At 38.1% G+C, this 27,926-nt stretch overlaps 1 protein-coding gene across 3 annotated transcripts in view; it reads right to left on the reverse strand.

Moving 5' to 3' along the window:
- The window catches only part of sema6bb (sema domain, transmembrane domain (TM), and cytoplasmic domain, (semaphorin) 6Bb), a 136,620-nt gene that overhangs the window by 64,505 nt on the left and 44,189 nt on the right, over window positions 1–27,926 (reverse strand). For all 3 annotated transcript variants that reach the window (XM_042006980.1, XM_042006982.1, XM_042006981.1), the window contains exons 2-3: window positions 6,018–6,145; window positions 4,583–4,697 (exon numbers count right to left, since the gene is read on the reverse strand). In XM_042006980.1, coding sequence (XP_041862914.1) covers window positions 4,583–4,697; window positions 6,018–6,126 — 224 coding nt within the window. In that variant the 5' untranslated portion in view covers window positions 6,127–6,145. The remainder of the gene's footprint in view (window positions 1–4,582; window positions 4,698–6,017; window positions 6,146–27,926) is intronic.

A 27,926-nucleotide genomic window follows, 5' to 3' on the forward strand; every position in this document is an offset into this window, starting at 1 on the left:
TGCACATTTGCATCTTGCTTTAAAGAAAAAGTGAGCTCTTAAGAGTGTGTGCATAAAACCACAGGTACCATCAGGTTACTCTTCTCCTAAATAATTCAGTTTTACTTACTGTGTTAGAAGATCACCACCCTTAGCCTGCCTTGCAGAGTAGGAGAATAAGTCAGTGGTGAGGAAATGCAAAATCACCAAAGACAGACTTGGTACAATGCTGCTTAACAGGTCAAAGTTTAAGGATTTTAAAAACAGTTGTGTGGGCCAGAGTGCAAGGCCTAATCTCATTCAGGCCGACTCAGCATTGTCTCAGCAATAATACTATGAATATAGCAACAGGCCTGCGAGTCAGAGTGGCTGGCAGCCAGCACTGTTGCCTCTGAGAGTAGAAAGGAGGGAGAATTATTTATACTGCTTCTCTTTCTTTCTTTATCTCCAGCCCTCCTGCTTCAGGTTGTTCAAATGATGCAAAGCCCATGGTTTGTCTATTTGCTAGTATAACTGGGGAAAAGCTGCAAGGTTGAATTTTGCAAAATCCCGGTACAGATCTGGACTACTTTCTTCAGTAGCTTTGACAGAGAACGTGCCAGCATAAAGCTCAGCTAATGCTTTATGTGCAGCCATGACCCGCCTTATCTCATTGCCTCATAATTTGTCCTGAACCTGTATGTCAAGTCTTATGTTTCGCTTTGTCTGACTTTGTCTTTGTGTGTCTAATATGCGCATGCCTTTGCTGTTAGTTCATAAATACCTCTCACCCATTTGACCTGACTAATACAAGGTCAACATTTGCTCCTCACAAACTGTCAACATTTCCTAAATTTTCACTTGACCAGCCCATGAACCTTCTCCCTTTGGCCTGCCAGACAACGGCAGACTTGAGGTCAAGAACCTCTTAAGCCTCCCATATTTCTTTTAGGTTCCACTTGTCTTCTTGCTAGGTGCAGCACTGTGGTTCAGTGTGAGTATAGCACTAAGTCTTCCTGGCAAATCCAGACTGCAGGAGAAGCAGGATAAAAATGAAATGGAAGATTTTAACTGACCACACAGTTACCCTGACACTTCTGCTGACAGAGGGAGGGGGCTCGAGTGGGTGAATCAGTCTGCATAATCCAGGATGTGTGTAAGACAGTAAAAAGCACAGGAATTAGCTGTGCTTTAAAAATTAAAAAAAAGGACACCACTAGTTTATTCAGATTTATTCAGCAAAATAATGATTGCAAAAAAATTATTTTCCAGGTGAGTGTCCAACTGACAGAACTGAACACATAATATATAAGACAAAAAAACAGGTCAGTAGGTCAAGCATGCGAAAAATATACTAGTTTTGTGCCCCTGAGAAAGGTCCTTGCTTCAGGGTGCTGTAGCCTGGCTCACCTTGTGACCCCAGTTCCAAAAAAGTATGAAAAAAACCTTTTTAAATAGAAAAAAAGGTATAAACAGAAAGTAAAAGTATGTTCACCAACATTAACAAAAATCGTACTTATACAAGGATCCATGTAACGTCAGCTGCAATAAACTGATATTAAAACTAAAACCACATTCAGCATTTTACAATACTAATACAAAATACAGAATTTTATTTACTGAATTTTCTTTATTTTTGACTGCAGTGGAAAATTATAAAAATGGTTTTTACAGTGCAACAGAAACAGAACAGCAGCTGAACCCTGGTAACAAAAAATATTGTTAGCAGGGTTATTGTATAAAATAAATTATTTGAAATTTTCCTTTAAAAAAAGATGCCATTCTCCACAATATATTAATCTTAGATATGTGTGGCATCAGTGTCTGTGGACGTCCTTACTTGTGTCTTTCCATCTTCGTCTCACCCTGACTCTCGCCTGCATACCAAGAGTCCCGTTTCCAGCTTTAGTGGACTAGCAGCTGGGACTCCCAAGCTTTCCAGTTTTTGTCACAATGTAGTTGGCTCCTCCTGTCTGCCATTAAGCATTTGACCTGACTGTGACCACTGCAGGACCCCTGTTAACCCCTGAAGTCAGCGTACGTGAGATAATAAACTAAACAACCTCAAACCTGGCAGTGAGTCAGCATACCTCTCTAGCTAATGCAAAACATGAAAAAACACATTAACACAGCCAGCTTTTCAGGGTAAAAACACCTTTTAACTGGAACAAGAGCTATTCCGGAGATATTTTATCAATAGATAAACACTCCTCAGTTTGTTTATATTTGTGCAGATTAGCCCTCTAAATCTGACTGAGGGCTGAGGACCACAGGATCCACAGCTGCTCATCTTAACAGCAATGAAACAGGTCTTAACACAGCAAGGCGCTTACTCCACCTGGCACCAGCCAATTGCAAAGTTTACTTTCATTTAGCTTGTAAGGAAGGCAGGCAGGGAGAGGTAGTTGCTCTCAGCAGGTGCTTAGAGCATGGATTTAGCTCTGCTTGCAGTCTGAGAAGCAGCTATGCTAATGGTGACAGGATTTGGGGATGAGTGAGGCATCTTATCAGGGCATGCACTCTGTGGGAGCTTTGGCAGTTATACCTGCCACCACAGGTACTTATTGATTTATTATACATTTAAAATTCTCTCACCCAGCTGGGCTATTTCTGGCTTTCCTGTGCATTTACAAATGGATCGTATACTTTCTAGACCTATCTTATTCCATCAGAAAACCAAAAATACTATGAGAAATATACAAATATTCTTGTGAGAGTTTTTTTCTTTATCCTTCATGCTGCTGCCTCCTCTTGCTGCTCTGTTAGTCTAGCATTTCATTATTATCCAGTTGGCTGAGACATTTATATCAGATTACCTCACTTATTCAGTTAAAGTTTCTGCAGCTGTAAATTGTTTTTAATGTGTTTCATGGTTCTGGTTAAATTTTAAAGCAGACCTTCAGACTACAGTAGCTGGGTTGTCTGTGGGTAGTTTTATTGTGGCTGTGCAAGCACATGTTTGTGTGTGTGTGTGTGTGTGTGTGTGCGTGTGTGTGTGTGTGTGTGTGTGTGTGTGTGTGTGTGTGTGTGTGTGTGTGTGCAGACAAAATGGCTGCAACCATGTTACACAATTTGATAAATTTACAACCAAGGTTGGACCAGCTGGAGAGCAGGGACTGGGTCATTTCCTGGACCACAGTGGCGTCTCTTCTTTGAAACCACTTCCATCATATTTCAGACTTCCATCAAGCAAAAGAAAAAAACAAAATAAAAGCAGTGCCATGTCTGCAAAACTAACTGTGTCCCATTTTCTTTGGCATGTTTTGAGCTAAATTAATCTTTTGGACAGCACTTGCAACATAAATCTTTAGGTGACTTTTTTTTTGTTAAGTTTTAAGTTAGATCCTGAATATCTCTGGGGGGTAGAAAATGGAACTTTACAGCTTAAACCACAATTAGAAGATCATCCTTTTGTGGCCTCCTTGACCACCGGAGATGTGGTCTGCCAAAGTTCAGAACACATTTGGAGAACATCATGAAATGGAGACAAAAACTAATATATGCTTGCACCAGTTATGTGAAAGTATGTGACTTTAGATGCAGCTATTGTAACAGATATGATGCATTATCAAATTAGTTTAGCCCTGTCACAGAATCGATTATCCTGATTAGAGAATGTGACCAACAAGTATCACATTTACAGTATAGTTTTTACCTTTAAACATTAGGCTGCATACATCCGCACAGCATAAGCTAGGATAAAACAAAACAGCTTAGTTTATGTAAATAATTTCCATCTATCCTAGTCCTTGAGGGCCAGTGTCCTGCAGGTTTTAGAAGTTTCCTTGCTGCAACATACCTGATTATACTTGTGCAGAGCTTGATGTCAGTTTGCCAAAGTCCATTTTAGATGAGTTTAACAATTATAATTCCCTTTTCAACTTAACATTTTTGTTTGTTGCTCTGTCAAAACTTTTGTTTTTAGGTATGTTGCTGCAATCAAATTCAATCCTCCATTCTCTATACCTGCTTAGTTTAATGTAGGGTCACAGGGAAGCTGGCCTGGAACACCAATTAACCAAAAACGTGTGTTTTAAGACTAAGGAAACTGGAGTAACACCACACAAGCGTAGGGAGAACATAAAAACTTCACAGACCGGCTGGACATAAGGTGAGCTATTATTTTTCATGAAACAGCATGTTTTTTATGTTTTGTAATACATGAAATATTGGTTTGTGAGATTTGTTAATCATTGCATTCCATCGTTATTTACATTTTAGAAATGGGGCTGTAATATATGTGGAACCTGAGCTTTGTGGTAAAGCCTTCCTGGGTGAAAAACTATTATTGTGTTATTATTATATTATGATCTGATTGCCTCATGAAGGTGTAGGTAAAGCTCAGAAAGTAAAGCTTTTTGAAATGAATGATAACATTAGTATCTGCTTAGAAACTTTTATTATACCACAATCTTCAATAAAAGTGACTGATGTTGCTTAGCAACAAACATAGTACTAACAGACAATCCAATAGGTATTAAAAGTCATAATGAAAAAGAGCTGTAATTGAACATTATGTCTAAGCAATGCAAGCAATGAAAACATGATTGAGGTCCCCACATTGTGAGTGTGTGTGTGTGTTTGTGTGTGCGTGTTTGTGTATGTTCGCTGGCATAAGCGATACCTGGCACCAATGTAGAGTGTCCGATTGACCTGGAGGATCCTCTGGATGTGTAGAGGCTCTTGTCTCAGCCATGTTCTGTGTGGTCGGCCCAAGAACACTGGGTATCTTCTTACAACTGTCAAACAGTAACACACAAAGGCTGATTCCAAACTGACATTCATATTTTTCCCAAAATGTCATAAATAACAAGATTTTATGTTAGTTTGTTTTGACAGTTTGTCATTGGCATCTGCAAGATTTAGTGAACTGAGACACAGAGCAAAGTAAAAACAAATTATTTTAAAATAAAGAGATTTCTAATCTAGACTTTACATTCAATTCACAGTTTTTTTTTTTTGCTGTTTGATGTAGATTTGTTTTCAGTTGGGTTGTTCATTTACACACAGCTTTTTGTTGATGAGCCTGATAATGCATGCTTGCGATTCAGATGCAGTGTTGTCTACATATGAGACAGAAAAAACGAAATGTTCTGTGTTTCAGAGGCAATTTGTACATTGAGGATGAAAAACCTTGAATAAGAGAAATCAATGATGAAAGCAGTGAAACATTTTCAGTGACTTTTTATAATCTTGTTGCAGAGAAAAGCGAAGCAGAAATAACAGCTACATGTAAATTGGCAGGATTACAGTGGGAGAGCAGTACAGCGATCTGTTTTTGACCTTCACTTTAAGTTTTCAGAGAATATCTTCACCAGATATGCTTTAATTTGCTCTCTGTTCTATCAGTGTTACTTTTTCATTTACTACCCTGTAACAGCTTATTCCTTTTATTATTTTCAACTCTCCATGTATATTGTTTGTTTTATCCTCTTTCACACACATTCCTCATTCAATTTCTCTCTATTCTCATCTGTATCTCTGTCCTGAGACACCCTGTGATTCACTTTTTCCCTTCTTTGTCATTCTCTTCTTATCCTTTTGCCAAATTTTACAGTTCCATTTAGCTGTCCCTAAGTCTTTAGCTAAAACCTAAACCTACTGTTAACTATGCATCAGATCTTGGTTTTCACTCCACTGCTTGGTATTGATACTTGGGAAAGGGCCTGAACCTAGCTTGGAAACCATCAGTCAATATTATTGACCTGCAATCAGTCAAAGTTTATTCCTAGATGGAGACTGCCAAGCCGATGTGGAGCCTCAAAGTCTGAGTGTTTGAAGAGCTGCGTCTCTTGAGGGTCTGAGCATGTTTGTGGGGAAGTCATGAATGCACTAGTCTCAATTCTGAGAGCGACCCCACATCCCTGACCTAGACTCCAGTCAACACCCTTTGTGTGAGAGCCAGTCTGACCTCCATAGCCTACACCACGACCCTCCTCTGTACCCTCACCCCAATTTATTGCTGTGACGTGTTTGGCTGCAGACCAACACTTCACACATTACAATTTGCGTGAGAAGCAAGCAAATGCTATAAGATGGAAAAGTCATGGGGTCTTTACCTTCAGTTGGGATGAAGTTGAGGGGCCCTGGTTCCTCTGGGAATGACAAGCTAGCTGTTCGGAGCAGCCAAAACAGCAGGAAAAAGGAGGGAGAAGCCACTGCTGCCATAGCAACACGATTGCGGATTCTGTGGAAGAAGAAGAAAAAAAAAGAAAGTTAGTGGTAAGACAATGCATAAAAAGAGAAAGAGAATCATTCTATCAGTCTCTACCTGCCTAAGTACTAGTACAAACTGACAGGGTGGTTTTGTAGAGTAAAGCTTTTTCTTTGTACTCCTACAGTTTCTCTATCTCTATCCCCACATGTTCATGGAGATGAATAGCTACTCCAGCTAAGGGATTAAGTCATCCACTGCAGGAGAAATGTCCAGTCAGCTCCAAAGCAGCCAACTCACTGTGGCATCAACATCACACCAGTATGACACATCGAAAACTTAGATACGTGAGAAAAGAGCAGCGGCTGACATCTTGGGTGAGACTGAGGGGGAGATATGCCCCATACATGAATGGAACAAAATCTCTAAAGGCACAGAGTAAGTGAAGTGCTCCAGACGCCAAGTATTATCCAAGACATGAAAGGAACTGAGAGAGGGAGAGAAGTGGCAGTTTACTTAAATTAAATGCCTTCCAGCACCACAAATCACCTCTCTGCCAGCAGAGCTAAACTGACGATATTTTTCATCACGTCACACTGAGGCACATGCAGGTCTGGGATGTAATTCATGTAGAAATACAAATGATACCCAAATGAAGTTACCCTCCACAATCCATCTAGAAAATGACTCCAGCACTCAGCCTCATAGGAGAAAAGCTTTTATAAGTGCTACTGACTTAAGCCGCAAACCTCAGAGGATATTATGGACAGACCACAATGTCTGTGTTCTGTGATTTTGTTGCAAGATCACATGGATGACTCAATGTGCCTCCAGCAAGTATTATTATCAAACTTTTCGTGTTTCAAATTCTGACTCATCTTGATCATTTGTTTTTTTTTTCTGCTTGCCTTTCAGGAAATTTTGTTTTCTTACAAATTGCACACATAGCACACTATGTAATTACAGAATACCAAAACTCCACAAGAATGTCATCCAATAATTTGGTTAGAAAATCCCCCAATTCAGACCGCTGCAAACACAAAGCATTTTTTACAGCCATGCACAATTGAAACATCTCACATTTGGATACTTGAGGTTGGATTTCTTTATGCAAAACACTGTAGCATTTTACTGTGGTTACAGATGCACAGTGTGTGAAACAATACAAAAACACTGAAAGCATAGCCTCTTTTCCACTAGTACCTACTTGGCTCTATTCCACTTAACTCAACCCAGTTTAGGTATTTTTTCATTACAGTTGAGTTCCACCACAATGTGGACGGGGTTGTTATAGCGAGGCGGCCTGAAAGTCCTGTGATGTCATTTGTATGCAACACAAGTGTGACCCAATAATGAAGGACATCAAGACGATGGTATACCTGCACCTCCGCCTATGTTTTTTTGTCAAAAGAGCACTAAAACAAAGAGAGGGATGTGGTGGCAAGACAAAACATTCTATAAAAGTACAGGAGCGTTTAGTTATTCTCACGACTTATCCAGGGATGTCACTCCCTGGCGAATCAGTGGACTGCAGTCTAGAAAGGTCACATTTTTCAGCTCGGCTCAGCTCGTGTGGAGACCTAGCTGAATAAAGAACCAGGTACTGCGACCTTATAAAAAGCCCTAAAAACTGAGATGAGTTGAGGAGATAGTAGTGGAAAACATAAGTCATCACTAGTCCAAATGGTGTAAGTTTGCACCTTTTTGTCTTTATATATCTTTACATAGATCTTAAAAAGATCCAAGTTGTAATAAACAAAGATCATTACAAATTCAGTGGTGTAAAATAAAGTTAAAGGGTAGATATAAAGAATTCTGCACATTAGAGTTCAAACACTGAACATCTGCATATACTTTATGAATACGAAATCAGCAAAATAATTAAGAATTGGTTCACTTTAGCCTTGAAATATATGTAATTGAAAGTGAAAATGCAGCAGAGGTGAGAGGTGGCATTAAGTATTTGATCTTTATATTCACCAGATCCAAAAAAAGAACAAAACTTCATATACTAAATCTGTGTATAAGGCAGAGATTTGCATACATTTAGTCAGACTTATAACTCTGTGTAAGCACAGTCCTCTTTCACAGAAGAAAATATTCTTCATTTGGTAAAAAAAGAAATAAGGTTTATCCCTTCTGTTGAGCTCAAAGGATCCTGACAGGGGTAAAGCAGAAAGGGTAATAACTGCAAATTTATTGGCAAGGTCACAGAATATCACCAGCACAGTCATCCTTAGGCACAATCATTATGCATGAGGCTGCTACTTTTTTAACTTGCTGAGGCAGCAGGATTCCTGCTTGATTCATGAGACCATTATAACAAAAGAAACAAATCTTGCTTGGAATTAAATTATGCATTTGTGGCAGAAGCAAACTGTTGTCAACCAAACAGACTCCCATACTAGCTGCAACTGGTGGGTGTTAAATGGGAGAAGACTCAACTTTTATAGCCCACCAACATCTGTGACAATCACAGAATTAGGAACATGAGATCTGAGTTTGAGGACATTCTTAACCTACTTTTTCTTTTCTTATATATATGTTTTTACTCTGCATTTGATTAGATTAACTTTACACAATTTTTTCCTTAAAGTTAGAAAAAAGATTGTGGATGGATTTAGAGTATACAGAGTATATATGTGAGGCTAAGGCATCCTGATAAAACTCCAGTATATGACACTGTCAAAGTGAGAAAAGACGGCATATAAAGGTTAATGGAGGTGCTGCTGTAGCATCATCAAAACTGAAGAGGATTTCCTCTCCCAGAGACAAACAAAAACCAACACTGAATGTTGAAAGATGTTGTTGCTCTTCCTGACTTGGTGGGTCCAAGGTTTAATTTACTAGTAGATGCTGATGGGGAAATAATTTCACAACCTAATTATTTCAAAGCGTGTGCCCTTTTACAAACAGTTCCAACATGATATTGCCCAAGTAATTTTCTATAACAAATCCAGTCATATGCAACGCAGTGGTGGTAAACTTTGTTTCAACATTTTAAATTCTGTTCAACCTCATTGTTCTGTTCTAAGCCATCAACTATGCTTGGATTGTTGTAAAATAAAAAATGTGTATGCATGCTTTGTTATTCCTTTACAGTTAAAAAAAAAGATACATTTAATATATATTGTTATTTAGCCAAAGAAATAGTCCATATCATCCAGCCTTATAATGTAGGGCTGTGTTTAACACATATGGCTTAACATGATACTTGTACTTGAATTACTTCCAACTATCCAAATATAACACACGTTGCCCAGCTTTAGATTCAACATTACAACTGCTGAAACCATTTCTGTTTAAAAAAATGGCATTAGTGGGTGAGTTCACACCATTTATATATATATATATATATATATATATATATATATATATATATATATATATTTTGTTTTTTTTGTTTTTTTTTTTTGTTTTTTTACTTTGGTGGGTGGTGCAGCGATGGCCAATCGTTGACAGCCGATTCACATGTCTGCCATCTAGTGGTGTAAAGTGGTAACAGGTTTAATCTCTCTGGAGACATGGGCCTTGTGCTTGTCGCAATTTTGCGACTTTGTTTCTTAGAGGGTTAAAACAACAGAAAAGAGCTGAACCATGAACTACGAACGTGAACTATTCATTTTAACCTGAATGAATTGAACTAGTTAATGAGAAGCATGAACTTGCACAACACTGTTGTAATCAAGTCAAATGCAGCAAGACTTTTACCTGCAGTATTTTTACTTCTATGTAAGTAAAGGTTCTTAACACTTCCTCCACCACTGGAATAAACTTCTTCTCTGAGGTCATTATTCCACTCTCACTCTCTCTTTATCTCTCTTTGTCTCTCTCTCTCTAACACACACGCTCCCCATCTTCCCAGAAGGATACAAACAACCATTGTGTAGCCCATCTCTTTAATGGAGTCTGAGACATAACCTTATCAAGACACATAATCTTTATGGGACATTTCTCAAATTCCCCACTCTGACACCAGTATGAAATGGGAAGGCATGCTAATTACTCAACACCCACAAGCAAAATTACAGGAGGTGAAGGGGAAAGAGTCACACTGAGAAGAAAGGAAGTCACTGGGTAGAAAGAGATAGATTGAGATAGAGATAAGTGAGAATGAGCAAGATGCCGAGAGAAAGGATGAGAAGTCAGGAAGCCAGTGCATCCAATCAGAGATACCATTGTTTCACCTATTAATAATGTATGAGTAAATGTCAGGCGGTACGCATTTGATTAGTATAATTAGACACTTTGGGCTATAAAATTTCATGGGACAGCAAAATAAGTAGATACACGAGTATCAAACTAAGTGTGTGCTGTTTATTGTGTACATATGTGCGTGGACGTGCAAATGGTCCCGTGCCTAAGTATCTGTAATTATGACAAATGGCAACAGCCCGGTCCTTTCAGAAGCATGACTGCATAGTACAAGTTGTGCAGAAAAAATGCATTAAGGCATACTGCATCTCACATGCATTTGGCCATTTAGAGGAGACACTTAACCAAACTATTCCACACCAGAGTGCAATAAAACTCAATATTTGCACTTGAAATAGCAGTAGATGCCACGAAAGTAAAGCTAAAGTTGTTAAAAAATACTGAAAAATAAACATGTCAGTTCTTTTTCCAGAGAAGGGATTTTCTAAAAAGTATTGAAACAGATGACAAATGTACAAAAATTGTAAGCAATAGCTGGTCAAATGTAGCTTCCTGTATAGTAAACACATTTGGGCCTAATCTTGGCTACTTTTGACAACTGTGGGTAAGGTTATGCACTGGCAAATGTGGGTCAGCCCAAAGGTCATAAAATGGGTCTACCTGGATTATTGCTTGTGTTGTATGAGCCAGGTGTGGCCCAAGTGTCAGAAGATGGCTTTGACATGGGTTACAGCAAGTGTTACAGCTCCCAAATGTGGCCCAAAGCCTCAAAGGAAAAACAAATTTGAACCATATCTTGTGAATTGATGCAGTCACACCCAAATGTTGACAATCAAGGCCAAATGTGGGCCAAAGAAAGCAGCACATGTAGACCAGATTTCATTAAACATGATTTTCTATCTGGGTTTGTCTGAGTCTAACCATTCCATTCACACTATCAGCCTTTACTTTACTCAATGAGATGGTACCCCTGACTGCTGAAGGGACTAAGCACTCCACTGACCGTCAAAGAAATTACACAGGCTTCTTCATTTGTCAGATTTAATTAGATGGAATAAATTTAGCCATATTTTTAAGGTAATTTCCCAAACAAAGTCATTAAGAGGTTATTTAGCTGCTAAAAAGGAGTAAGGCTAGATTGAAACATCTCCCAAGACCTCATCAGTTTCACCAAAGAATTGTCCTCTCTGCAGCCAACTTACATTACAAATCACTAGCAAATCAGTGATGTCTATTTTTCCAAGTAAATCTCCATCGATAACAGATGCAAAGTCAGGGTATAAAGATGAAATGGTCTGATGAAAAACAAGATGTGAAAGGAATATCTGCAGTGTTAAATTGGATGGTGGCTGCACACAGAGACCTGGTTTCTTAGAGGTTTGAGTACTCTGCAAGAAAATAGAACAATTCATCAACAAATGAAGAGGGTAATGTGCAATGAACTGTTTTTGGTACGCAGTTGCCATGTCAGCTCTTGCTGTCTCCTCTCTTCAGTCTTTTTACATTTCTTGCCATAACTTGTGTTCTACAGTTCTCCCTCAGCCTCAGTCGTGATGGTGTATTTCCGTAACACAGCTGTGAGCTACTTGCACCGAAAATTGGACTAAAGGGTTTAAAGAAAACCAAGATTATGCATGTCCTAGATTTAGAGAAACTGGTAATGAAATAGAGCTCTATTAATGGGGCATGTACAGTGGTGGTGGTTGGTGTTTATGATTAAAACATTTAATAGAGCGGTTGTCAAGTATTATGCAAAGGTGTCAGAACACACTACTCAAGCAATAATGTATAATATAATCCCATTTCACACCAGTCGCCCAGCATCGAAAAAGCCAGCGCAGAGGAAGAATGAATATTATCCCTCTCCACTCAAATCCTTTTATCACTATTCCACAAGGAAAACTGTCTTTCTCCGTTTACCAAAACACTGAGTGCTTGCCACATGCTCAGGAGATACTGCATACATCAACATTAATATATTTTTATAACAACAAAGGCAATGACCAAAAATGGTGCATTGTCAAAGGGGTCGATTTTAATGATGATCTAAGAAGTAAATCAATGCAGATTTCTTTAGTCATTTAACTTTTTCTATTGTGTTGCTCAACACTTAAGTTTAGTTTCTTCAGCCACAACTATCTGCTTTTCCAATGAAAAACCGACATGCTTACCAACATATGACCAGCAACTAAGTCTGTGGTTCATATTGCAGCTGAAGATTTTACTTGAATGGAGTGTGAATGCTAACAATCATTAAAGAGTGTTTGAGCAGAGTGTTTGCAGTATGGGTGATAAGATGATAATTAAGCACGCCAATGTGGGGTTTACAGATTTTTACACTTCCAAGTGCTTGATTCCACAAACTAATTTCAGTCAGAAGTTTTCACAAATATTTTTTATCCCTTGTTTTTTGTTATTTTTAATTTCATTGTTTTGTGTTTTCCTATCAGTGATACATGGATAACAGTAACCTGAAGGCTTTAACCCTCAAATAATCCCTGTCACTATAAAAGAAACACTCAACTACAGCTTTGAAGTCTTGGGGTCTAATCTTTAAAACACATAAAACTTTGAAAGAGGAATAAATGTTGAATTAAATTTGCTGCAGGCGAAGGGGTGAGCAACACTGAGATGACCTCCGGGACTCTGAATATGAGACAGTACAGGAACATGTGAAAGGATGATATTAAATAAGCAGTGAAGGATTTTATGATTGTTCTGTTTTCTTTATGTGGAATTAAAGACACCTCATAGATTTCCAATAGACTGGGCTAATCACTGCATTAGTGAGAGGAGAGGCTGCTTTATGGAGTGTGTAGAATCAATGACAGGTGGAAATCTGAAGCTGCTTGGATCTCCTTCAGTCAGCAATATCATGAGAAACTGTGTCCTGCAGGGATGGGAGGAGTGAAAAGAATAAAAAGATGTGGAAATGACTGGGAGACTAGGTTTAAACCAAAGATGAAAATCAACACAGCTGCTATAAAAAGCAACGGAAAGAACTGGGAGAGGACAAAGCAAGAAAAAGAAGTTGTCAAAAATAATACACCACAGGGAGTAATGAAGAGAAACAGAGGTGAAAGAAAGTCAAGTGAGGCATTCAAACAGAGGGGGGACTCGGACCAGAAACACAGACAGTAACGGCAAAGAATGTATGGCAGAGATGGAAAGACAAAGAGGCAGAAGAAAAGGAGTTTAGAGTCAATAGAGCTTGTGTTCTGACAGATATATCTACACAGCTGACTGCACACAGCCAGTGGTTGTGTATTGATATAATCATCTGGATCAACAACTCAAGACAAAACCAAAGTTTTTGTTAATTCTAAGCAGATGTGGCAGGAGACGTATTAGCACCTGTCACTGGAAGTTCAACACCACAAAAGTCATAAACCTGGCTGCTATTGTTGATTATAGCATTATGTTCTAAAGCCAAATCTACATAAAATTACCCTAAATCTATTAAACAGCTGGTAAGTCACTTCATTTCAATCTTAGCCAGGGCAGATGTGATTAGCCAAGTTGTCTCCACTTCTTATACTCCTCATTTCAGTTCAGTTCTTACTTCCTCCATTCACAAATCAACCATGTAAAGCCAACAGCACACTACATCACGTCAAACTACAGATAGTGGAAAACATACGTTGGTCCACGGCATAATGCAATGCATTTTTATAATTAAGAATAAGAATATGTACATTAGCTACATTTCCTTTTCTCAGTTCTGTACTGTTATACTTTTGTTGTGCTACTATTAACAGACAAATATAAATACTACATGTGTTCTGATTAGATTGGATTGAATATTAAACATATTAGAAAGAGTTCTTTACTCTTGTGACTCAACTGAATTTTTTTTTTTTTAACTGCACCTGGCTAAGTCTTAGCTGGAATTAAATCCTCCATATGAAAAAGGCTTTTTCTTTTTATTTATTTAATTTCCTGAAAACCCTTTCATATCTGTTCTGTTGACGCCAAGCAGTTAATTCTCTGGCAAACAGTGCATGCAAATAAGTATTAGCATCACCACCATCTACTCTATAAAACACAGACAAACATCTCTGGGCGTTGTGCCTTCACTCAACTCCAGTTCGGCTCTTTCCATCTCCCTCAGCCTAATGTACACAAACTGTAGGAATTCCTTCCACTACAGAACAAAAAAGAAATGTTCACACAATTTCACCCCTTAGCTTTTGACTTGACTGACCAGAGGTCTGTTTACTAGAAATTTGCATCAGCATGAAATCCTAGCGCCTCAGTAACATCACACATATTTGAAAGGAGAGAGAGAGGCTAAGGGAAAAGATCAGACAGAAAAGAGCAGGAGTGTGCGATAAATGAAAAATGAAGAGTGACCTTTCTGCATAGAACACCAATTTTCCCATGAACTGAAAAACAGCATAGATTTATGTGGTGAGAAATCTGTTCAGCATGAGCAGCAGGACAAAATTTTCTATTAACAGGATCAAATCATGGCAGTGAGAGTTCTACCTCTGCTTACTACTTTGCTTAGTACAATATCTCCTGTACATAGAACCATGAGTCTAATGGACTTATAGTTTCAGAGGATTTAACTGTTGGTTATGGCATAAGATAATCTTTCTCTCAGATGTGGATGTCCTCCTGTTAATATGTGAGAAGCAGCCCAATGAAAGAGCACTGGATGGCACAGCAGTAATGTAATACTTGTGATAACTTATTGTTGATGAATGAATATATTTGAGTATTACTGGAGCTCTCCCTAGAGTTGTGTCCCTGTTATTAACCTTCACGATCTTCCAAATTGTGGCTGTGGGGATATCAGGAGACAGAATGACTGCAGTTGCAATCTAGAAGAAGCAGAACAAAGATTTTACATCATTTTCTGGCCACATATGCAGAAATCTGCAGGTTAATTATGGAACTTTGTTTTAAATCTCGCAAAGAGATAAATCCTTTCATGATCATTTCTTTTTTTTTTCCTTGCTTTACAATCTTCCATGTTAGTTCTCCTTGCCTCTGCTGCTTCCATCTTTTAAATTTCTGCATACCTGAGCCTCTGAATAGTTCTGAGTGCATACTACTGTTTCCATGCTTATAATGCTTCCATAAACATAACTTGGCCTTAGCTGGAGAAGCTATATGAAAAATTACAAATAGTCAAATCAGTCTTTATTTCCTTAGCAAAGGTATTTCTAATGCTCAATTAACCAACATGAGATGGGTAATTCTACTAAATATGCCAACAAACATCTGTCTGAAGAAGTAAGAGAATTTGAAACTTTTAGATCCAAATTCACTAGACAAATTCAAGAAACAGAAAGAGACAGGGCTTTTCATAACCAGATTATGAACTGGTTATGTGACCACATCATACTTTTTGCATTAAGTCCCATCTTTTTCATGCTCCATCCAGGGGCCAAAACCAAACTCAACAGTTCAAGCTGGGAGAATGTGTCTGCAATCTCCTGTTGTGGACTCCATGTGAGAAAGCGAATCTGGGGAGTTCATGGGAGAGAAAGACTGTGGTCATCAAAACAACAATACTTGAAGTGAGCAGAAACATCACGTGACATCACAACAGCAGAGATACGCCTGACCTTTGGCTTCCCAACCGTTTACAACCATCATTAGCAGGGCAGGGATCAGGGGCCAAGGCCATAAATCACATTCAAACCATCCATGTAGGAGGAACATAGCTATACTGCAATAAAAATGAAAAGAAAACACACCCTGAGACTGACGGGAGGCTAAAAGTGACTCTATCCATCAGTGGCTGGGGGTTTCATAGAGTCAGTAAGAGAAAACACACAAGGCGATAATCTTCACCATGGTTATAAATAACACAGAAACCTTTTTAATGGCAATAAGAGATTTTGCAGCATAACAGAACCCCTATTGATGTGATTACTTGGCTAAATTCCCCCAAAGGACATGAATTATCCTGCATAAATACTCAAGAGGTAACTTAATCGTGCAATATGTTCCCATCCACAGACTGTCTGGCCTTTCTGCTGGTGAATAAGGAGGAGAAGTGGATTTATTGTAAAGGCAACAAGGCATCAGTCAGAGGGGGCATTTGGGTCAAGTGAGAGGCAGAAACAGAACATTTGGGGTAAAGTGGAGGGCATTGAAAAATAAAATTCTGCTAACAGTAATTTTAATTTCTGCTAATTAATGCTAACTAATCATCAGAGGTTTGTTAAAAGAGAGTATCATGACAAATAGTTCATCATTTCCTGAACACAAGGTTGTTAAATAAAGAAAAGAAAGGAAAAGAAAAGAAAAGAAAAGAAGAAAAGAAAAGAAAAGAAAAGAAAAGAAAAGAAAAAAAGAAAAGAAAAGAAAACAAAAGAAAAGAAAAGAAAAGAAATGAAAAGTTCAACTTGGCATTTGGAAAAGGCTTCTCCTTCTGTATAAAAAAGCTACTATTTCTTGACTTGTAGCAATAAATCCTTGGAGTCTTGTTTTTGTGTGCAACCAAATGAGACTACAGAAAGAAACTGTGCCCAAAAACAGTTCAGCACAAACTCTTTACAGAAAGAGGAGAGAGAAAAAGAAACAAAAACAGCTGCTGGTTGTCATTTTGTGGCGCATTTAACCAACAGATACATGGCAGATGTATCAATCTCCTCATTTAGTTGTCTGCCACAAAGTGAACTGATAAACACTCAAAGTACCAAACGGATTCATTGAATATAATTGTAGGGGCATTTCACTTTAGTAATTGTTATGAGGAGCAGTAAGTCAACAAATCAGATTATTACATGCACAGATGAACTGTGTGCACAATTATCAGGTAAGTGATTATTCTGAAAGTGATCTAAACTAAAATGTTAATTGGACTGAATAATATGAATAACTTGTCCTGTCCAGCATCGTAGCAGCAGAATGATGGTCTGGCTGCTATGTTGTGCTTAACAAATTTGCTTTGCCAAGGGGAGCTTAATGGGTATAAGGCTCCTCTTTAGAGTCAGATTTTGTTTTTTTGAATAATTATTTATTACTGAATTTAAATGACATTGCTAGACCTGATCGGGAGGGACAGAAAAAAGGATAGAGAATGAACAGAAATGAAGAGGAGAGTGGAGAAAAGAAAGAGGAGATAAAGATATGCCAGAGAGAAAGCATCTGTCCCTCAAGTGAAACAGAAACACAACATAACCAACTGCTACACCTTTACAGAAACACAACAGAGAACATTCTACGGCTTTTACAGGAAAACAAAGCTGACAATCATCAGGAGCACCTATGAACAAGACAAAAGTATCAAACACACACACATACAAAACAACTAAATAAAAGTAGCTCTTAGTATATAAACCCACAGGGCAACACTGTGACTGTGTCAACATTCAGAAAGTGAGGAATGAAGAGTGTCCAAAGATGAGTGTGAGCTTGCAAAAGAGACCACTCCTCTGTGGCAGCGCAAACCAGGGTGGCCCCGAGACCCAGGCAATCCTGGTGCACCAATCTCAGCCACCACACCACAGAGACAACCACACATCCACGTAAAAGGTGCGCTATCCCACCTCACAGTCTCCCCTACATCTACCTCCATCCACCCTCCTCTTCAGCCCATCTCCTCTGACCATCACCCCTTCAGTCTCCAACCTTACATCCGTGGCAAAATTCACACAAACATTGGCTCTCGCAGGTATGTGATTATTCAGAAAGTGATCTAAACTAGGAAGTGAATTATTTCTGAATGACATGCATTTATGAAATGAGGAAGAATATTGCTTACACTGAGAATACTAACTGACACGGAAAAGTAAAAAAATAAAAACTATAAAAAAAAAAAGTTAAATCCTTTCCAAACAAATGCAACACTGAACTTCTGATATGCCTTGTGAGGAAATAATCCAATTTTTTTGAGTTCCAAAATAATATTCCTAAATTGCTGCCAAGATTTTTAAAAGATGCTTTTTTACAAACAATGGTACAGGAAGAAGTCCGAAAAGGTCAACGAGGCTCCATCACATCTTCCTCCTCTTCCAAGTAAGCCAGAAATGGCATTAATGACGGCATGCTCCTTTACAGCACCTGATTTTAATCCTGATAAAACCTTCTCAAAAGTAAAAGGAACACAGAGCAACTCTCTTGTTGCCATAATCATTTTTTAACTGAAAGACTAAAAATATTTGTTCTTTCTTTTATGTTACAAGCAACCTGAAAAAAATGTAATGTAGATAAGTAGTAACTACACACTCTAGAAGTAATTTTGCACATACTTGTATTACCTCTAAAAACAAGGCATAATGTAGTCCTTCTTAGGTAAACATACAGGTTTGTACTGAGAATTAAACTTTATTCCTAAATGCCATTTGTTTAATAAGTCCTGTACCTCTTGATAATGCAATTTATGAGAAAGGGCAAAATAAAATTGTCTTCAAAAGCAAGTCTGCTTTGAGCATAAAAGTGATTTTAGTTGAAAAAACATGAGGGTCTGTATACATTCTTGGCTTCACAACAGCATCTCTGTATGCTAATGTTGTTTGTTTTCAGCCCCTCTGTAGTTTCCCGCTCTGTGCAGTGAATAAAGATCTGTCGGATGAAGCCATTATTTTGTCACAAAATATTCAGGACAAAGTTAATGGTTAAATAATTCACTGTGCAGAATTGCAACAATCAAGAATAATAATCTTTCTGCGGTGTTCAGATTTTTTTATTTGTAGTCACAAATATTGCAGGAAATCATCTTGTCAAGAGTTCCACTGTGAACACCCCAGTCATAAACAGTATCTGCAAGCAGTTTTCTCTATTCTGTCAAAGACAGGAAGCATTGCACAGTAATCTATCCCAGCAGAAGGCTGACAGAGCATGCTGGCACAGGTTAAGATAGAAAAGTACCTGCAAGTCCCCAGCCTTTGATTTCACACTGGTGCTCAGGTATAAATGTGCCCTTTTTGTAGTTTTGTGCATGCAAACTGAAATCATTACATTATCACCTGGACCTGGACTCACATATGTGCTTTTCTGCCCTCCTTTTACCGTCTCCTCTCGCCTTGTATTCCCCTCTGCATCTCCTCAGCACAAATCAGCCACCTGCTCCTCCACTTCAGTTAAGATATTTTCCACCTGTATCTCATTTCAATTTCAACAGGAACTAATGCAATACATCAACTTTAGGTTACCTTGTCTGCTTTATATCTCCCTGCTGCTTTGATTGTCACATCTCTTAAGGTATAAAGACACAAACATACACACTGCTGTGTCAATCAGGAGACGTTTCCAGACGACACTATGCATGCACACAAGGCAGCTGTGAACAAAGAGGCATTTCTGCATGTGTACTGAGCAGTATATCCAAACTCAAAATGAATAAACAGATATAAACACACACACACACACACAACATGCACACACAGAGTCTTTCATTGCATTGTAGGCATAACTCCCAGGCCTGGCTGTGTGCAAGTTTGATCCTTCTCACCCTGTCTGAGGAGCATGTTAATCAGCGAAGGGGGCTGTCAGCTCAGCCGTATATGTCTCCATCTTTCTTCCCTGTGTCTCCATCTCTCAGCTTCTATCTGCATCTATTCTCTCCAATCTGTCTTTGCTCGAGTCAAAATTCTACCTCAGTGTATTTATCTCTCTTCCTCTCCTCCTCCTGTTCCCACTTGAGCTCTCATACCATCACAAAAAATCATGTCTGTCCTTTTCCTCCCACATTTTAATGCATCCCCCTAGTTAGGCCAGTTAAACTAATGGGATTCAAGGCACTAAAGACTGGGTGGTTTATTGCAAAGCACTCAGTGAGAATAGCAAACCTTTACACACATTTTTCCAGTCAATATGCTTCCATATGTACAGACAAACAGAAGTTTGGAGGAATGCTGGCGGTAATCAGTGGACCACCATCTGAGAAAACATGGTTGCTTTCAATTTGGATATTGTGGTTCTGTCTTTTATGAGTCCAATACAAAACCATCTTCTTCTTCTCTCTTTTTTTTTTCCACGTATGTCATTGCTTGGTTTGGTTTAGATAACCAAACAATTTGGTTAGTTTAGAAAAATATTTCAAAAACCTTGTATGTTACTCAAATAACCTCAAACTCTTTTGGCCAAGAAACTTGGATCTGTTTTCTCTAGAAATGTAAAATAGCAATATCTTACTGCCTCCTCTTCTGTTCCCTTCCTGTGGTCACCCCTCACCCCACTCTGCTCTGAGGGTTTCAGATCTGTCTGTGACTGTGTTAAAGTGGATTTTGTTATGGAGAATGGATCAGGATGGGTGGCTGCAGGACGATAGATGAGTTTCATTGGAGGAGTTTTAAATATGAGCTTTTAGAGCTGAAGGGCAGAAAGGAAGAGGAAGAGACAATGGTAAGAAGAGAGGAAGTTGTGGGGGAAGCGATATAGTGATGTGTGTTTACAAAGAGAGCTCCTAAGGATATTGTAACCCAACCATTCAGTTATATGTCATTCAGCAGGGGAAGTGATGGCAATGATCATCTCAATGCAGACGTCGATAACAGTGGTGAAACAAATAATGAGGAAGTGTAGTCAGTTTGGTGAGAAGAGGGTGCCCATTCAACAGCTTTATCTGTAAAGCACAAAAAAAATCATTTTAGCTTTATTCAACAAAGATGCTAAAACCCAAATTAAAAGAGATGTTGTTTCCTTGACCTGAATGACTGAGATGGACGGTCAAAGAAGATGTGTTATGGTTGACAGCCTCTTTTCTTGATTTACCCCCATATGGCTTGGCCTCTATTCACGGTGTCGCACTTAAAAGTAAATGCATTCACATGGCACACTTCACAGATAACATCTCAATGGGGTTTTCTCTGCTCGGTCACCCGGTAACATCCACTCAGATTTGCATAAAACAACCCTGGGCTCCTCGTCAGACTACAATTGAGGGGATGTTTAGCAATTTCTTTCGCTACCTGGCATCCTATGGAGCGGATAAAATCAATAAAAGCCATTCCCTTTGCAAGTCAATGGCCCCAGCTTTGGTTGTCAAGTTAATTCAATAAAATCCAAAATAGAAAAAAAAAAAAATCTGTCAAAATATACCAGCGAGCTCTCCCTTAGCTGACATGGGGCTATCACAAGAAAAAGCATTTAGCATTAGAAGTATGCAGGACATTCACGGTATTGATTTGTAAATCCTGGAGCACAGAACAGGCTCAAGGATATGTGAGGTCAAGAGGCTGTACAGTGGAGCTACTCTCACTGAGTTATCTGTCATGAAATCATTGGAGAGGAATGAAGCAACTCATCAGGGCTTTTTAAAGCCCACATCACAAAAACTAGAATCCACCACACAGCTTCATCAACCCTCTCTTTCATCTTCCCAAAAACACACGTCTCTAGTACACAGATTCTTCATGCTCCTTCTACTTCAGCAGATTAGAAGTTATGGACGTGATTGTGTTTTCTGAATAACAGTCTAAGTGGCCTGTTCATTGATTGGTCTTTCTCCGGGCTTTTGAGCAACAGGGTATAATGCTGCAAAGCCGAACAAACTGGAGACTCACCCCCTGCTGCGGCTGTTGACAGCGCCTGGCATTTAATAACAGAGGAGAGAAGGAAAACAACAAGGTATTGAAGCAAATTGCCCAGATTGGTTTCACATGATTTTTTTTTCCTCCAACAAACTAAAATATTATAAAATCCAAACAAAGAGGTATGCTGAAAACAATAACTACCAGCACATTTTCCCCGTTTTGCATAGAAGTAAAACTCCTCTTGAAAAATACATCTTCAAACACTGACTTTCAAGAGCTTTTTGGTGATAAAGAAATCTGTGCCTAATTCCCCCAGAACAGCTCAAGTTGGTCTGCTGCTGAGAAAATACATATATGATGTATGTAGGTAAATATACAAAAAGCTGTAATTCACTGGATTCAAAAGTACAATACAGCCTCTGCCTATGGTGCTTGGGGACTATATTGGCCATGTTTACATGAGAGTTTTAATTCTCCTTTAATTCAGAATAAAACTTAAATCCGCTTTAAAATGACCTTATAAACACCTAATTACGGATGAAAATGGCCAATCCGAATTAAACTTAAATACAAAGTGGCTGGTTTATTCTTATTTTAAATCTGAATTGAACAATTCTTCGATTATGTATACATTCATTCCACTTTAAATTAATTCCGATCGTTCTGCAAATGCTCGTTCCCTTATACTCGCGATGAGGGTGTAGTACTTTATCTCCGTCTGGTAGGTGTAAATATGTCATGTCTGCCCCCTGTCCAATCAGGAACCTTCCCAACCCCCAGATCCTAACATCTTTTCCATGTAAACCTCAATTAGAAATGACTATTTACATGAAGAAGAATACTTTATAAATTATTTAACTTTGAATAAATAATTCTGAATTAAAAACATGATGTAACTATAGTCACTTGCTTTATCTCTCAGGTTAACTTGACTTCTGAGAGGACGGTGGATGTTTGGTTAACGCTAACTGCAGGGCAGAGTTTGTTTGATATCACTATAGGCATCTATACAATTCATCAGAACCTAAAAAGGTACAACAGTTGTAATTATAATATATTGAAAAAACATTATGTTTGAGTATATATATATTATACATATGTACAACTTCTGCATTAACTCCAGCACACATGAAGAACATGTATAATGAATATAATGTTGTGTTGATGTTGCAATTCATGCCATGACTTGCTAATCCTATCATGTTTAATTTCTATCCTTAGTCACTGTTTAGGTAGTTAAATACAAAAATATCTCATTCTAACTTAAGTAGTAGCAACAACCAGTACCACTAACACTGCAACTAATTATATTACTACTACAAACACTATTTTATAAATTATCACAACTTGCAAAATAAATGTAGCAATGCTGAGATTTCTGTCACTCACATCATTGTCAAACTACTGCTTGAAACTGCACTTATTACTATTACAGCTTCTATTGCTATTGCAGCCCAGGATTGTAACAACCACTGTGCAAAATACTGCAATATTACAACTGCAACTACTAACACTTCCACATTGTATAATAATAAGCAGATACTACTGCAAGGTTAACAGTTAATGCAGTACTGAAAAACCTGACACAACAACTACTTCTAATACTGGTATTGTAATACTTCTACTGTATCACTGCTGAAGGCGTTTCTGATATTTTGTTACTATCACAGAGTAAATCAAAGTGAACAATCAAAGGAAGGAAGACATCACATACTGTCCTCGCCTTAAAAACTTGATGGATGGATGGATGGATGGATGGATGGATGGATGGATGGATGGATGGATGGATGGATGGATGGATGGATGGATGGATGGATGGATGGATGAATGGCATCAACAGCTCACTGCTGAGCACTTGTGAGTTCATAACTCTCAGAGTATTGTGTTTGCACAACCACATTTGTGTATATAAACCAGCTCATTTGTTATTTTAACTATAAACTAATGAAAGAACCTGAGCATCACAACCATCTTAGGTCAGAGTGAGTAGGAATTAAAGTCGTCTTCACTTGATTCTGAGTTCACAAATTCAGTGGGAAATGTTTTTGTCAGTTTATTACTGTAGAAAAACAGCTGAAATTACTTTTATATAGTTTTATAAGTTTTTCTCCAATGTAAGATGGCCTGCTTTAAAATGTTTATAAATTATCCGTGCAAATGAAGTGAAACTTATTTGTTAATTAAATAAATATTGTTTCGTGTCTACACAGCAGGTACCAGAAGATGAAAACTGGCTGCACAGGTCTACGTTTTTGCCTGAATACACTGTTGCATGAGCCCAGTTTTTTTACATTTTATGTTTGTGTTTTAATTTGTTTCTAATTGACTTGCTGCAAAACTTTAGCAAAATATTTCACTGTGCTGCAGATTCCTTAATCTTTTATCACATATCTATCTGTAACTTGTGTAATGGGGAAAAAGAAACATAGTAGTCGGGTCAGGGCGGACTGGAATAAAAGATTTAACCAAACAAAATTAAAAAAAAATTGTTAACAGTGTATTATCGGGCACTAATGTAGTTCAAACACTGCCTGACAAATGAAAATATGCCCCACACAGCAGAAACACTACGTTAAAATACCATAAAGATTTTGGCACACATGAGAGTAGGGGGCATGTGCTGCATTGTCAGTGCACATGGTAATTAGAAGTGAAGCAATGCTCCAGGCCTGGATTGATCCAACAACAACACCCTGTCTGTTATTGACAGATCTCTGGGGTTTCACTGATGCACAGATGCCCAGAGGCCACTATGCTGGGCTCCAACTTCCCCTCTTTCTCTCCCACAGGCTCACTGTTTGTCTTTGTGTGAGAAACAGCACCATTCAATATTGCCTCACCAGTGTCAGGCTTAGTTTTCCTATCAACAAAGAAATCCAGTCCCAGAGCCCAAAGACTTCTATCATTCAAGTCTTCCCCTGGCAAAATACTTTGTTAAAGACATTTTTGCTTTTGGATCAATGGTTTAGCTTCCCACTGCCTGATATTAATTCAGTATGAGTCTGAATATAACTTTTGTATTTATATGATGTACACAAAACATTTCTGACACAGAACCAATTAATTGTTAATGGACAACCTACTGCCTATTGACATTTAAAAAGCTTTTAGGTATGTTGTTCTGTGTTGGGTGGTCTCGGCTTGAAAAGGTCTGCATGCTTTAATATTTTTAAAAACTATATATATCTTAAATCGGTTCTTTGTACTCTGTTCTTAGCTAAAAGCTTAAACTTTGTGGTTTGCAAAACAACCACACATTCTTGATTTAATGGTCATTTGTAGATACTAGACAGAGACGCGTGGTAATTTAAACAATTAAACAAGGAAATGCCTGGACTACAACAAGTGGTTCATAAGTTTCATCTTTCATATTATGAGAGAATAACTCCCTGTAGTGTGGACTCAAGCCTTATGACTGCAGATCTTTCACAGGCACAAAAAAGGGGAGAAAATCAAAAAGAATAATGATACCTAGCTGAAATAATATGTTTTACTACAATCCATATGTTCCTTTAATAGCTTTGATCATGATTACAATGAATAATGACTGACTTAATCATCAAAGGACACGCTACACATGCTCGCATCAAGGGTTGGCAATGTCTGAGACTAAAATATTTCAACTATTAAAATGACTGTGAAATTAAAACAGCTTTCCTCAGAGGATGACCACACCTGACTTTAGAAACCAAAAGATTCTTTCACAGTTGCCTCAGCTACAGAAAGTTATCTGTTCTGTATAAATGTATCTCAGAATCTCCAAAATATCTTGGCAACAGTTAAAGAAGATGGTTTAGACTTAAGCTATCATAACAGGACAGGATGAACGCTGCTAACTTTGGTGAATCTTTCACTTTTCCTTCATTCTTTTCCCAATGTTAGGATTTAGAGCCACCCAAACTGTTACATAGCACTTAGAATAATACACCAGGATGCTCGTGTTAGTGTTTAACTTAAAGTGCTGCTATGCCAAATGACATCTTCATTCAGTTAGTTGCATGGCTGCAGCCTCTTAGCAGCTAAAAGTGTCAGTTGCGATCCCTCCTGGCACATGCACCCAGAAAATTAGGGCATCCACAGTATTATAATCAAAAACACCTTCAATATTTACCTTTTTTCTTACAAATAAAATTGCCTACAGTCATTTGATTCAGATATTTAAGGTCATTACCCCAAGAGACTTCTTTCTCATGATACTACCAAAGTGAAGTACTCACCACACCTCTACAATCATGTCATAGATTGCAGTAATAGAAGTAAAGGTTCTACTAAGTTTTTTGAAACCATCAGAAACCTGAAGCTGTAATACTTTTTATTTTTACTTAAAATTCTTCACTTTTAGAATTTTACTTTTGCTTTCATTTAGGCCCACCTAAGGTAAATTTAATCATTTCTGATTCTTAAGAACAGCTTTTAAAGAATTTTCACTGTATACTTCTGTGTTTAAACCTTTTACATGTAAAAGCTTTACTTTTACTATTTATGCATTATTAGTATTATTACACTGCAGCCAGAAAAAAAAAATCCTCACAGTGTTATAACACCATCTGTTTTCTTTTCTTTTCTTTTGTATTTTCACTGGCTGAACTATGTTGACCCAAAGTTTTTCTCTGTTTTTGTGCTGTAAAATAATAATCTGATCCAAATCAACAGCTTTGCCATGAAGTCTGCTTTCATTAAGCTTTTAGTTTGTGCTTTTGTTGTTAAAAACAAAGAGATTTTTTTTTTCATTCTGGGTTATGATTATTAACAGACTGGAACTTCATTGTAAACATTATAAAGAGGCTAAAAAAAGGTTTAGCTTTCTTACAATGACAACAAAAACAGTAAAATTGAGAAGGTGGCAGCCACAACTGCTCAGTTATTATTAGGATTTCATGAATTTTATGAGTTTAATTCCAAAGCAGTGAAAATTGAGAACTTGATGGCCAAACTTCAAAAATTTCCAACTGAAAAGTATTTGGAGCAGAACTTTAGAATTTTATAACATCCCATGGGCTTTTATACACAATATTTGGGAAAAAAAGCAAAAAAAAAAAAAAGGTTATATCATAGGAGGATTTGGTGACTTGGGCTATAATGACCAATGTATGATCTGTGACCTCAGTTTGCAGCTCAACCAAGCAGTGCAGGAAACATAGTCAAAGAAACATCATGACCAAATATAGGACAGCTGGAAATCCTCATTAAAAGGAAAGCAAGCAAAGACAAAGAGGACAGGGATAATCCCAGAGAAAGAGAATTTTAGAGTCAGGTTAAGATGACAAAAGGGGGTATGAATGAAAATAGGAGCTTTGATTGGGACAGCTGGAGACTAATGGAAAGAGAGTGGAAAGACAACCTGCCCAGCAGTGTCATAATGTTGTGCTCTCTCTCTGTAAAACAGTTTGAATCATGACAAGATAAGGACAACCATCACAACCTCAGCTTCAATTTCTACATCCCAAGTGGTGGCTGGATAACATTCCCAAAACTCTTTTCCCTGACATCTTATACGAAGAGCTGTTTTTGTTTAAAAATCACACACAGACACAAAACTCAGACACACACAAACAGAGATTCAGACGATTAGCTGTTGCAGTGACATTACATGAAATTTAAGGACCGTTACAAAAGGACAGACACGGTTCATCAATTTGTGCTCTCCTGAATTAGACCATAGACTTTATGAGCCTGTGTCTGTAATGGACGGTTCATTTCTTGTTCTTTTCTTTGTCTTTTCACTCTGCAGACCTCTGACCACAGAGGAGAGGAGAGACTGTTTCAAACTATATGTCATAGCCTCTGTGGGCTTCTGAAATGGCTGCTCGGTGCTAATCAGAGTGAGTCATGCTGTGGGAAATCTGTCAGAGAGATAAAAATTGTGAAGACAGAAAGGGACAAATACACATTGGAAGCAACAGCAGAGGTTTGAATAGCCTAATATTCAGAGGTACAGTTGTTCATTAACATCAACATCCATCCTTTGCTGTTCTCCAACTCATTTCTTCCCTGTGTATTTCTTCTTGCTCACTGTCTCTATAGCCGGGCCTAGCACTGTGTTCATTAATGACAACGGGCGCTATGGCAACAAGATACTGACTCCCACAGAGTCTGTGTGAATATGAGAATCAACATGTGTGTCTGTTTGACTTCATGCATATGAAATGAAATGAAATGAAAAATACTTTATTAATCCCAAAGGGAAATTCAATATTGTAGTAGTAGTAATTTTTTTTTTTTTT

Source organism: Melanotaenia boesemani, chromosome 14, assembly GCF_017639745.1.
Source record: "Melanotaenia boesemani isolate fMelBoe1 chromosome 14, fMelBoe1.pri, whole genome shotgun sequence".
Classification (NCBI taxonomy): Eukaryota; Metazoa; Chordata; class Actinopteri; order Atheriniformes; family Melanotaeniidae; genus Melanotaenia; species Melanotaenia boesemani.